General features: G+C 44.3%; 1 protein-coding gene across 1 annotated transcript; it reads right to left on the bottom strand.

Annotated features, from left to right (window-relative positions):
* Positions 1-7,183: 7,183 nt before the first annotated feature.
* Positions 7,184-10,429, bottom strand: LRRC14B (leucine rich repeat containing 14B). The gene is made up of 2 exons (XM_062618136.1): positions 9,478-10,429; positions 7,184-8,051 (listed from the first exon to the last, which is right to left on the bottom strand). Exons 1-2 carry the CDS (start codon positions 10,380-10,382, stop codon positions 7,409-7,411), a joined length of 1,548 nt encoding a protein of 515 aa, XP_062474120.1. The 5' UTR covers positions 10,383-10,429; the 3' UTR covers positions 7,184-7,408.
* Positions 10,430-11,839: the final 1,410 nt, after the last annotated feature.

The following is an 11,839-nucleotide window of genomic DNA, read 5'->3' as shown; positions in this document are numbered from 1 at the left end:
GTGAAAAGAATGGTCACCAACAGTGAGTCTTAGGAATAGCTGTCAGGTGTGTTTCCTTTGATTAAACTGGGATTTGAGATTTTGATGCTTTTTTCCTGTGTTTGGGTCTTTCACTGAAGAGACACAGAGAAATTCTGTCCTCTGTTCCAGGAGTGCAGCCAGGAGCTTGCTTGTTTGCAAAAAGAGAAATTATATTTGAAGAGAAATAATGGAGGAATACTGGGCATATGCTTGGGCATATGAAAATGAAAATGCAGTGGTAGTAGTACTGAACAGGCATGTAATTGTGGCAGATTGTGAATGATAAATTCATTTTAAGTTCAAAATGGTTGTCGTTTTGTGTGTATAAAAAATGAAAAGAAGATGTTTGGTTTGTTCAGCCTGGAGAAGGCTCCAGGGAGACTTAGAGCAACCTTCCAAAACCTAAAGAAAGCCTGCAAGAAATCTGGAGAGGGACTTTTTACAAGGGCAGGTAGTGACAGGACAAGGGAAAATGGCTTTAAACTGACATAGGGGAGATTTACATTAGATATTAGGAAGAAGTTCTTCCCTGTGAGGGTGGTGAGACCCTGGCACAGGTTGCCCAGAGAAGCTGTGGCTGCTCTGTCCCTGGAAGAGTTCAAGGCCAGGCTGGACAAGGCTTAGAGCAACCTGGTCTCGTAGAAGGTGTCCCTGCCCATGGCAGGGGATTGGAACTAGATGAGCTTTAGTGTCTCTTCAACCTGAACCACTCTGTGATTCTGTGTTTTGGAGTCTTCAGTTGCTGCCACAGTACGATACAAATCTGTGTATATTGCAAGAAAACATTCTGTGCGTAGATGTATTTAATGCATAGATGATAATATAGACTGTTAGGAAATATAGCATCAAACTAGGAGAGGGTTAAAACAGAATTCTGGAGTACCAGTAGAAGATAAAGCTGTCTGGGAGCTGAAGTGTTGACATGGCAGGTTTGAAACACTTTTTTTAGTCCTTTGTGCTGTTGGCCATGAGTCAGGATTCAGACCACGAGTTCTTAGAAATTTAAGGGAAAACAAATGATTGATTATGGAATAGAGAGAATACAGCAGTAGAAAATGAAATAAAAAGATGGAGCAGAGCACCACTGAAGTGTCTGTAAGACTTAGCGCAGGATAATGTGCAAAGTACTTTGGAAATAGCACAGTTTATGTGAGTCTGTATATGTTGTGTGCACGTGTGTATGTTTACCTGTAGAGAGCATGTGGGAGAGAGCCAGTCTCAACTTGGATATAGCCTGGGAAATGGCCAGGCAGGACAAATCCAAATGTTCTGCAAGTAATTTTGAGACATACTGTCAAAACATTTTCCACTGTTATTAACAGGGATTCAGTTGTTCAGCTTAGCAGGGTGAGTAGTTGTAGTGCCGACATTGTTTCAGCTGGCAAGTTTTTTAAACCACATTGTTTAGAATTTATTCTGTGGAAGCCAAGTGAAAATATTAGTGCATATGTCAATATTGGGGCATATCCTCGGGTTTCTAATTTTGCCAAAATGCTAATTTGGTACTGGGGGGTTTTTTTGGCCAGTTTTGTTTTTTTTTTTTGTTTTGTTTTGTTTTGGTGTCTTGATAACCCTTTATGGCAAAGAGATGAGGGGGAAAAGAAAGCACTTTTTTCCTGAAGAAAGAGGTCTCCTTTCTGTAACTGCTCTGTTGTTTAATAGGATATATCTGTTCTGCCAGATCCTGTATGATAAACACCTTTTCCAATCTCACTGAAGAAAGGAACTCCATTAAAAGAAAAATACAATTGTGGGTTTGTGAGAGTGAGCAAATATGTGTATAAAGAGGGGGAGAGGGAGAAGAGAGAGACTCCCTCTACTCTATAGCCACCATATCTTCATTGTATGATGCTGAGTGATTCGTAGGAAAGCTTTTAACAATAAATACTTTGTTTCTTTGTATCTTTTGCACTAACCCTAAGTTTCTGAACAAAGACAAGTACAGTTGGTTTCCTTCTGCTCCTGCTATTCTCAAATTTTTGGATTTCCATTCAGCTTTGCATGCACCTGCGCACACCCATACACAGGGTTAAACATACGCGGGTTTTCATAGGACTTTACAAGGGTGAGAATTGTTGCTGTTTGTATCTTTCTTATGTAAATTTGTTTCTTCACTGGATTCCGTCTTCAACTATTTTCATAATGAAACAGAGAAAAGTCCTTACTATTGGAGGGGTCTGGCTCCCCTCCAGGAAAAATCCTTACCACTGGAGTACCTTTATCACTATCACTGTTACTGTCAACAACCAAGTTGCAGCTGGGGCTAGAGCCTGAATGCTCAGAGGTGTTGTAGAAAATAATACAGGCACCACCCAGACTGTGGTAGGAATTACACAGATGTCACCTCCACTTTAATAAAAAGAATCAGAGTTCCTTTTCCACTGCGTTTAATACAGCAGTTACAACTCGAGCTGGGTGCCTCTCCAGAGGGGCCTGCCTCTTGATTGTTACTGCGTTTCATAATCTCTACAGGTTCCTTGATTTCTTGGTGGCACTTAAGGCGCATAAAAACCTGTTTGCTGAGTCTGGTTTTTCTCCTTTTCTGATTTGCTCCCACAGCCTCCAGGCTCCCTTTTTGTTGTGTCTTGAGACATTTCCTTATCTTTTGTTACATAATATCCTGTAAAGTTTTATTTATACTTATCTACCAGTTACATTTCCATAGATAAAAACAAAGGTTAAAGTACAGTACAAGTGGCCTAAGGTTTCATTTACTTTAGTCACTAGTGCTAAGCTCTGGTACAAATTCTCACTACAGAGGATCCTGGAATAAGCTGTGTAAACAGCACGCAGCCTCCCAACAGAGGTACTACAGAGCCAGTAATACCAGAAACCTTTCTCAGGATGAGCAAGCTACATTTCAGCCCAATAAGAAGATTTTGTGTCTGGGTTAAGGTTTCTTAGCCCAACAGTGGCAGGAAAGAATGACAAGTGAGGTGGGTGAAGAATAGAAAGTGAGAAGGGTGAAAAAGGAACGGAAGACCTCTCTCGTGCTCCCTGCCCTTGTTCTTTTTTAAATCCCTCTCTATTGTGCTGCCCATCTGAGGTCTTTTTCATTATCTGTCCTGCGCCTCCTCCCTCTTTCTGCCTCTCCTCCTCTGACGCTCCTGTTTCTTTCTCCACCCCTGTCCTGGTCCCTTCACCCTCCGGTCGTGCTGTGCCTATCATTTCTCTTGTACCAGTCTTTTATGGTTTTCTCTTGCTGTCCCGGTCCCTGCCTGACGCTTCCTCGCTACTCTCCGGCTGGCTGCCGCTTGTTTCTCCTTGTGTCCTGCGCCCTGCTCTTCTTGTTTTGGTGGGCTCCGCCCTTCAGCCCATCGGTCCGAAAGCCAACCGACCTCCGAAGTACCCCTGGGGCAGGGAGAATGTCGGGGGTCCCGAGCCCTGCAGCAGGCTCGCTCCCGCGGCTTGTTATGTGAGCCAGCGGAAGAGCGGAGCTGTCGCCGAGAGAGGCGGGTGCCGAGGCCGGCAGGGTTTGTGACAGAGGCTCAGATCGGCACAGCGCTGGGGCGGGGGGGGTAGAGGGCTGTGCCCGGAGCCACTCTGGGGAGGGTAGGGTCGCAGTCGCTGCGGGTACCACATGCGTCTGCGGTGGACAAGAACTGACAGGACTGGAGGGGACGGTGTCCCCGGACGACCAAAAAGGAAGGACGGCTGCCTCCCGAGCATGCCGGGAGCTGTAGTCCTGGGACGCGGGACGACGCCAGAGTCGCTTCTGCCGCCCGGCGACCAACATTCGGTACAGCACTTGGAGCCCCGCGCAATGCGCCAGCAGCGTTACACCGCGCTCGCTACCGGCGCCCAACGGCCAAACGTCGCTGCCGCATCTCGCGTGCCGCGCGTGCGCGAGGGGGTAAGCGGTGCCAAATACCTCTGCTGCAGCTCCGCCAGCATAGGGTGGTTTGGGTTGGAAGGGACCTTAAAGCCCATCCAGTTCCAACCCCCTGCCACGGGCAGGGACACCTTCCACCAGACCAGGTTGCTCCAAGCCCCATCCAACCTGGCCTTGAACACTGCCAGGGATGGGGCAGCCGCAGCTTCTCTGGGCAGCCTGTGCCAGGCCCTCACTACTCTCACCGTAATGACTTTCTTCCTTATATCTAACCCAAATCTGCCCTGTTTCAGTTTGAATCCATTGCGCGTTGTCCTATCACTACAGAGCCTGACAACGAGTCCCTCTCCAGCAACCTTGTAGACCCTTCAGGTGCTTCTATGAGGTCTCCATACAGCCTTCTCCAGGCTGAACAGCCCAGATTTTCTCAGCCTTTGTATGTGAGGTGCTCCAGCCCCTTTTTCATCCTCGTGGCCTCCTGGTTGGAGCTGAACTAGCTCCAACAGATCTATGGCCTTCTTTTGTTGAGGACACTGAACACAGTACTCCCAGTGGGATCTCGTGAGACTGGAATAGAAGGGAAGAATCCCCTCCCTTGGCCTCTTGGTGATGCAGCCCAGGAAATGGTTGGTTTCCAGGCTGCCAGCGCACACTGCCGGGTCATGTTGAGCTTCTCATCACTCAATGCCCACAAGTCCTTCTCCATAGGGCTGCTCTGAATCTCTTCTCCTCCCGACCTATAGCTTCGCCTGGAATTGCCCTGACACATGGGTGCAAATGATACGTGGATAGACTCCACAACTCATTAAAGATGTAAAGTAGGTATGCTTTTATTCAGCATGGAGGCTCATGGGAGATCATTCCTCCAAAAACATGCACCTCAGCATTGTTCTCCTTCATATTTATCCTCTAAACGATTACATATTCATGAGGTTACACAACACACCTATACATATTCATGACCTACCCCCCCTTCATATTATAATGAGGTAAAAGGTCCTTGCTTGCACAGGGTCTCCTGGTGGTCAAGGGCGGGGGTCTCAAGATGAAGTAAACGAGTCTTCCCTGAACTTTTCATCTCTAGTCGTTGCGCATGTTCCCTGGTGATTTAGTCACTGTCTAAAACCGCAAAGCTGATTTCAGTTGGTTTAGGGGTCCAGAGAACAGGAGTTACTGTTTCTTCCTCCAATAGCCTTGGTCCTCCCACTCTGTTCCGGCAAGCACGGTAAGTGTTGAGCACGTATTTGTTGAGTAAGCACGAGTAAGCAATAATATTGTTAAGCAAGCGGTTTAATCCTACCCCCCCCGTATATCGGCTAACCCTTCGCATCACAAGCACGATGGAGGGCGCCGCCGTCGCGCTCGCTGTTGCCCTCGGCGACCAAACGATGCCGGTGATGCGGGTGCTCCACGCTGCCGCCCGCCGGCGACGGGCGTTGCGTTGCAATGGAAAGCAACCGCCGGGTGCTCGCGGGTGCTGCCGCCTCGTGGCCGAAGCGTGGCGCTGCAGCCGGGCGTTCCCTCTCTGCCGGCAGCCGGCGCATGCGCGGTGTCCCACGGTAGCAAGAGCGGCGCGGTGGGTGCGGGTGGTGGCGGTGGGTGAAGGTTGAGGAGATCCGTGAGGCGAGTGAGCCTCTTCGGTGTATGCACGGGTGTCCCTTGCCCGCTGGCTCCTGGGAGTGGTGGGTGGAGGAGCTTCGAACCGCCCGGTGTGGCAGCTGCCCGTCAGCTGGAGGTGAGCCGGGTCAGGGCAGCCCCAGGGAGTTTGCTGGGAGCCGCGCCTGGAGTCTTGTGTTCAGTTCTGGGCCCTTCAGCTGCAACAAAGACACTGAGGTGCTGGAGCGGGTCCAGAGAAGGGTAACAAAGCCGGTGAAGGTCTGTAGCACAAGTGTGATGAGCGGCTGAGGGAGCTGGGGTTGTTTAGTCTGGAGAAGAGAAGGCTCAGGGGGAACTCTACAACCACTTGGGAGGAGGATGGAGCAAGGAGGTGGCTGGTCTCCAAAGTAACTAATGATAGGACAAGAGGTAATGGCCTCAAGTTACACCAGGGAAGTTTAGACTGGATATTAGGAAAAATTTCTTCACAGAGAGGGTAATCAGGTACTGGAACAGGCTGTCAAGGAAACGGAATCGCCATCCCTGGAAGAGTTCAGAAACCATGTAGATGGGGCCCTCAGTAACATGGGTTAGTGGTGGTTTTGTCAGTCCTGGGGTAACGGTTGGACCCAATAATCTTAAAGGTCTTTTCAAACCCAGGTAATTCTATAACTGTGTGATTCTAAATGTAGGAAATAGTACACCCCCCCTTTTAGTACTCTTCCCCTCCCAGTACTCTCCCCCCCTTACAGTACTTTCCCCAGACTTGTTTTGTGGGGCCCTGTGGCTGCACTCTGACACCCTGTTGGCCCCTTTACCAGCATTCCAACACTGTGTGTGGAGGTCTGAGATTCTGTTTACTCTGTCACTCAAATACATTTGCACTGGAGCTTGCCAAATGAATGTGATTTTCATTTTGTTTTCCCGGCAGTGGTTGTTAATTCTGTGGCAGAACAATGCACAGTCCTGGCAGGAGAGGGCAGAGTTTTATGCAGATGAGCTTCTAGTTACTCAGCAACCCCCCTTATCCCTTTTCCACATTTTTTGAAATTAGCATTGGATACATTTTTGTATATGTGTTTTTGAAACTAGCCTTTTCTGCATTATTGCCACTCTCTTAGACTTTCTTTAAAAGAGCTGAAAGCAGCTGGGTACATTCTATCGCTAAGAAACTGACTGAACAAAGGGAGCAGTTTGAGGCACTTACCTGCTGACATCAGAAGCATGGCTGTGCAGCACTATCCTGGTATGCCTTTGTAAAATGTTTAGCAAGAGCGTCAGCAGAATCCTCTTTATATTACTGGGGGAAGTAGGGGAAAATCACCTGCTGTCAGCCAGCCATTTGGTCTGCTGACTCGTCAGTATGGAACTTTACTCCTCACCAGCACAATGTGTTTGACGACCTCTGTAATTCCCCATGCAAAAGGAAGTTTTGTCATGCTTGCCTCTGCGGAAGAAAGAGGCATAGAGACATGGAGGCTTTTATACATCCCCCACTACTGGGAATGTACTGGATTAAACACAGACTGCTGAATTTGGATGGCCAAGGGCAAAACAAAAATTGATTTAGGGAGCCATAGGTGAGGATTGGTGCACAATCTTTTAGACAAACTGTTGGGCTTGGGAAAGGGCTTTCCTGTCTTTTCTGTAGGGATAACGAGCCTCATTGCCGAATCCAAAGGAAATCAACCAAGCTTAGACACCTATTGTTTTATTGAGAAATAAAGTGCTTTTGTGAAAAATAATAAGGTCTTAAGGGTCCTCATTTGCAAGCAAATAGTGCTTATGTAAGGTGTATGCAATAGATACAGTGTAGTTAAAATACCTCAGATGATCAGAGGCTATTTGATCAAAAGTAAATTCAGCTGAGAAATTAAACCTCAAGACTGATCAATGAAGGTATAGTTCTAGAAAACCCTAACTTCTAATTTGACAGCAGCTCATCACCATATTGCATCTTTAACTCATTTTTAAAGAAGTAGTGAACTTTTCTAAAGTCTCTTTGAAGGACTTGATCAGATAAGCTCCCAGTTCATTGTTTGTCTCCTCAACAGCTGCGTCATAGCTGCCAAAGAGTGGAGTTGAAGCTTTCACATCCTCCCTGTTTGCTTGGAGTAAGATGAGGTTAAGTTCCTCTGCTACACTTTCGTATTTTCTTTGATCGAATCTGCAGAGACTGGCATCATCAATTGGGTAGGTGATGCCAGTAGGGTAGCAGTCCCTTGGAACTGGGAACTCCACAGTTTTCAGCATTGGCAATTCACAGAGAAATGCAAAAAGCTGTTTAAGCGCTTGGGATGACAGCGGATTTCCAATAAACTTAAACTCCTGTAGTTTCTGACAAGGACTTAAACTTAAAATCAACATGTTGAGATGAGTGTCTTGGATATTACAGTCCTCCAAGGTAAGACTTCTGAGTACTGAAGAGGAATGGCTGAGAAGCTTAAAGAATGTTGATGGGTAAAGGTCATGTATATTGTGACCACTCAGGTCCAGGGCTTCTAAGTGATTAGCATGGAAGCTGTTGGCTAAATAGGCCATATCAGCATGGTTTAGTGAACAGTTAGAAATATCCAGCATCTTCAGTGGAGTTTTTAGTGGACTGCAGAATTAAAGACAGAAAAAGTTTTATGACATAAAACATTGAAATGCTACACTTACAACATTACATGTGACTATTCACATTGTGAATGTAGCCATCTGCCATATTTGTTATTTTTCTAACCTCTTTTGACAAAATGAAGCGTATGCCAACAATGACAAGTAATTTTCCTCCTGCAGTTCAGTTCCGTTAATTAGCTCCTACTTTGTGTCTCCTACTATGTAGTTTTAATGGGGATTAATTTGATAACATCCTATGTGTCTATTTTGTAAGCAGTTACATGTTGGCAAGTGTCTATTACTTGCTGAATTAACAGTGTATCATTACTATCATGAAAGTATTGGTGGCTGCTTCTTGTAAAAAGCTGTTATAATTCCAGAGATTTAGAAAATTTCCATTAAGGAAGGGTTCATGCCAAGATGAATGCTAACTAGTATTCTAACAAGACATCTGTTTTTGTTTCTCATTTTGTTTCTAGTATATTTTTAAATGCCCAAGAGGTTTACACATTGGTTTTTTCTAGAGTTTTGAAGAGACCTTGAGATGATGAAGTGTGGAAGAAGTGTTCCTGAGATTATGTGCAAATATTCTAGTTGAATATAAAATAGCTCTGACAGATGAAAATAAAGAGATCCCTTTCATACATACTAAATCTTAGTGAGACTTCTGCCACATACCTCAGCTGGATCAAGGTTAGGAACTTGTTATTTATTTCTATCAATATAAGCAGTGTGCCATTCACATCTTTTAAATGAAGTTACTTTGTACAGGAGGAATTTTAAACCAAGGTGATTTGTCTGAATGAAACTTTTGAATGCCTTTGCTTTTCAGAGCATCTAAAAAAATAGTTAACTTATTTTCTGTTCAAATATGAACACTGTTCACAGGCAACTTGTTATCTTTTTGAAAATCGCCATTTTTTCCTAGGAATTCATCATGAATATTCATATATTAGCTTAATATGCAGTACAGAAAAGCGTCAGATCTCTCTTGCTTTGAGGTCAACAGAGACAACTAAAATGAAAGTCTTGAATCAAAGTCTACTGTCCACCTGTCCACCTAAAAATACAGTATCTGCGGAATCTCAGTAGATTTACTGCCTGGTTTTTAGAGGACAAAAATTCACTAGAGACCCTGAAAAATACCTGGAATATGAAAACTACCTGGCCTCGGGTCTTGCATAAAAAGCCAGCCAAGCTGACTGAGATACAAGCTCAAGAACATGGCAAATTAAAAATGTCTGGGTATACCCCTCTCTTACGTGGTAGCCAAAGTATATTTTCATCATTCTAGTCAGAGAGGTTCTGGAAAACTAATAATAGTCAGTTCTTCTAAATGTATTAAATAACACTGGCTTCCCATTCTCCCCAAAAAAGCACGAAAGGCTATTCTTACACTTTGACTAAAAGCTGGATGACCAAATTACCTGAGCAGTTTCCGTATTCTTCCTGTGAGTATAGAAAAGGATATACTCAGCTCAGTCAGCTGTGTCATTTCACCCATCTTTTCTCCAATATTAGCAAGTATCCCTTCATCTGCATCTGTGAACCTCCGCACATTAAATGTTCGTGCCGGCAAGGTCAAGGACATCAATAGAGGAAAGTGAATACTGTTGAAGAGTATTTCCAGGTGTTCCATTTCCAAGCGAACATTGTGAACTATTTCCAGTTTGCGCAACAAAGAAGGATCAGTGAGCTTTATGATGTAGAAGAATTTCTGCAAAGCCAGGTTGTCAGATCTGAATGCCACACAGCAGATCTTTAGTGGACAGTAGCATTTCTTTAGCAGGGCCTGCACCACCAGCTCATAGTTCCGCTCTGTAACATACAAATCAATGAACACATCGATACTGATTTCAAAGGTACCTGGGTTGCACTGTGTTTGTTGCAGGTAAACCAGCAGTTCCAAACAAAGCTTAGAGAGCAACTGTGTTCTGGTCCACCTGCCCATTCTCTTCTTACACTCACAAGACTGAACTTCAACATCTTTTATACCCGTGAGGTCCACCACTTTCAACTTTTTCATGTAGGGAGAAGAATGATTCAGCACATAGTCTCTCAGGCCTGTCAGACAGCTCTCCAAGCACACTGAGCATGTTCTATGGCTCAGATCTTCCTGGTAGTCCACAGTAGTTCCCAAAAGTTTTCCAATGTTAAAGTCAGCAAGTGGCCAGTTCTTTACCAAGTCATGAATAACTTCCCCTTGCTCCAGTAAATAGCTGGCTTTAAAAAGAAGAGGAAAAAGATTATGGGCTACACCACCAAGAGTCCTCCTGGCAAACTCTGCATTTGACACGAATGCTTCAGCACTAATGAATCGGAGAGACTTCATTGTTCCTCTGGACTCCTTGCTGTCATGGAGAGTGACTTTGCAGTTAACTAAAGATCCTAGTTGCTTATCACCTTCTATTTTTGTCTGCAGCTGCTGTTTGCTGCTAATGGAAACCTTGCTGGGAAGGCAGAATGAACAGTCACATGCTGATCCTCAGCTTTCTATTTTGGAGCTACACAGTGATTCTGCAGTAATTAACTGTGAGATCTTTGGTCAGAGAACATTTACTTCATTTCAGCCCTCACATACAGCAAAGCTAACTCAGCTAAGTACAGAACACCACCAGCAGGAACAGTAAGATGAAGGCAGCACATATACATGAGTATTTATCTTTTTTGTGCTGTACAGAAAGACAGTCAGGATTCCAACTTCAATACAACATGATCTGTATTCCACAGATTCACATGGTGATTTTTGTATTGGATAGATTTCTAGGGACTGGTTACAACTAAATTTAAAAACAAGTCAAAACATTCTGTCTTAATTTAATGCCTTACCTTAAGGCACATCTGCCGTATCTCCAAGGTATCTCATAAAACACTAAAATTATCTGAATAAAATAATTACTATGACATGAGTGGTAATTATTTTATTTTTACTCAAATCATTACAAAGATCCTAAAATGCTGATTTACTGAAGCAGGCAGCAGAAATATTTACAGGGCTAGTCTTACTCCTCTAATGTTTTTGCTTAAGGGTTCCAGTTTTGCATTGCATAGGCAACTATCTAAACGGAAGTAGTACATCAGTTAGCATCTGCTACTAGGAGGTAAAACCCCTGAATTAACTCCAGAATGCTACTGCCTACTTGCAGAAGGTCTAAGTATCTACATGCAGGGAGGAATTAAGACAAAACAATGTTTAAACTAAAATGTATGATAACAATATTACACAGATGATTCCAAGGTCATTTTTTTGATAAATAAACTGCAATGAAACTTGATAAACTGTGATCATCCTGTGGCATTTGTACAAGAAAAAGCTGGGGAAGCCTTGGGCAACAGAGAAGTCTTCAAGAATGATAGGATGGCAAGCAAATTTCTCTGCTAAAACCAGAACAGAGAGTTTTGTCTCCTATGGACTCACTGAAGAATCTTGTAAACTCTCCCCATGCCCAGCAAGCTGAAAGCCCTGATCTTCACAAGTCAGGACTGTACTAGAGCTAGAGGGAAGCCAAAGTCCTTGTTCCCTAGAGTTTTGGAACTTATACTAACATTCTGGTTTAAGCTGTTCTCTTGACAATTCTATCCTTAAGAATACCCAACTGCAGGAAATTATATTTCCACCTGAAGATGCTTTTCTATCTGCTGGCATAAGAGTTAAGAAAGGGGAGATCAGAACCTGTTTACACATCTCCCTTCTCCCCCCACCCCATCGATAATTTATGGGATTTCCTTTGGTCACCTAACAGCACTTTGAAAACAGTGAATTTATTTATCCTTTATGTAGATTTTTTT

Source organism: Pezoporus occidentalis, unplaced genomic scaffold (assembly GCF_034315485.1).
Source record: "Pezoporus occidentalis ecotype Australia unplaced genomic scaffold, CSIRO_AGI_Poc_V1 ctg2, whole genome shotgun sequence".
Classification (NCBI taxonomy): domain Eukaryota; kingdom Metazoa; phylum Chordata; class Aves; order Psittaciformes; family Psittacidae; genus Pezoporus; species Pezoporus occidentalis.
The sequence above is the reverse complement of the archived record's forward strand: the minus strand, read 5'-3'. Positions and strand labels throughout refer to the sequence as shown.

Excerpts from the sequence above, each read along its gene's own strand:
- LRRC14B (XM_062618136.1), bottom strand. The coding sequence starts at position 10,382 with ATGAAGTCTCTCCGATTCATTAGTGCTGAAGCATTCGTGTCAAATGCA. Across the intron at positions 8,052-9,477 it reads AGAATACGGAAACTGCTCAG|TCCACTAAAAACTCCACTGA; the intron begins GTAATTTGGTCA and ends TTAATTCTGCAG.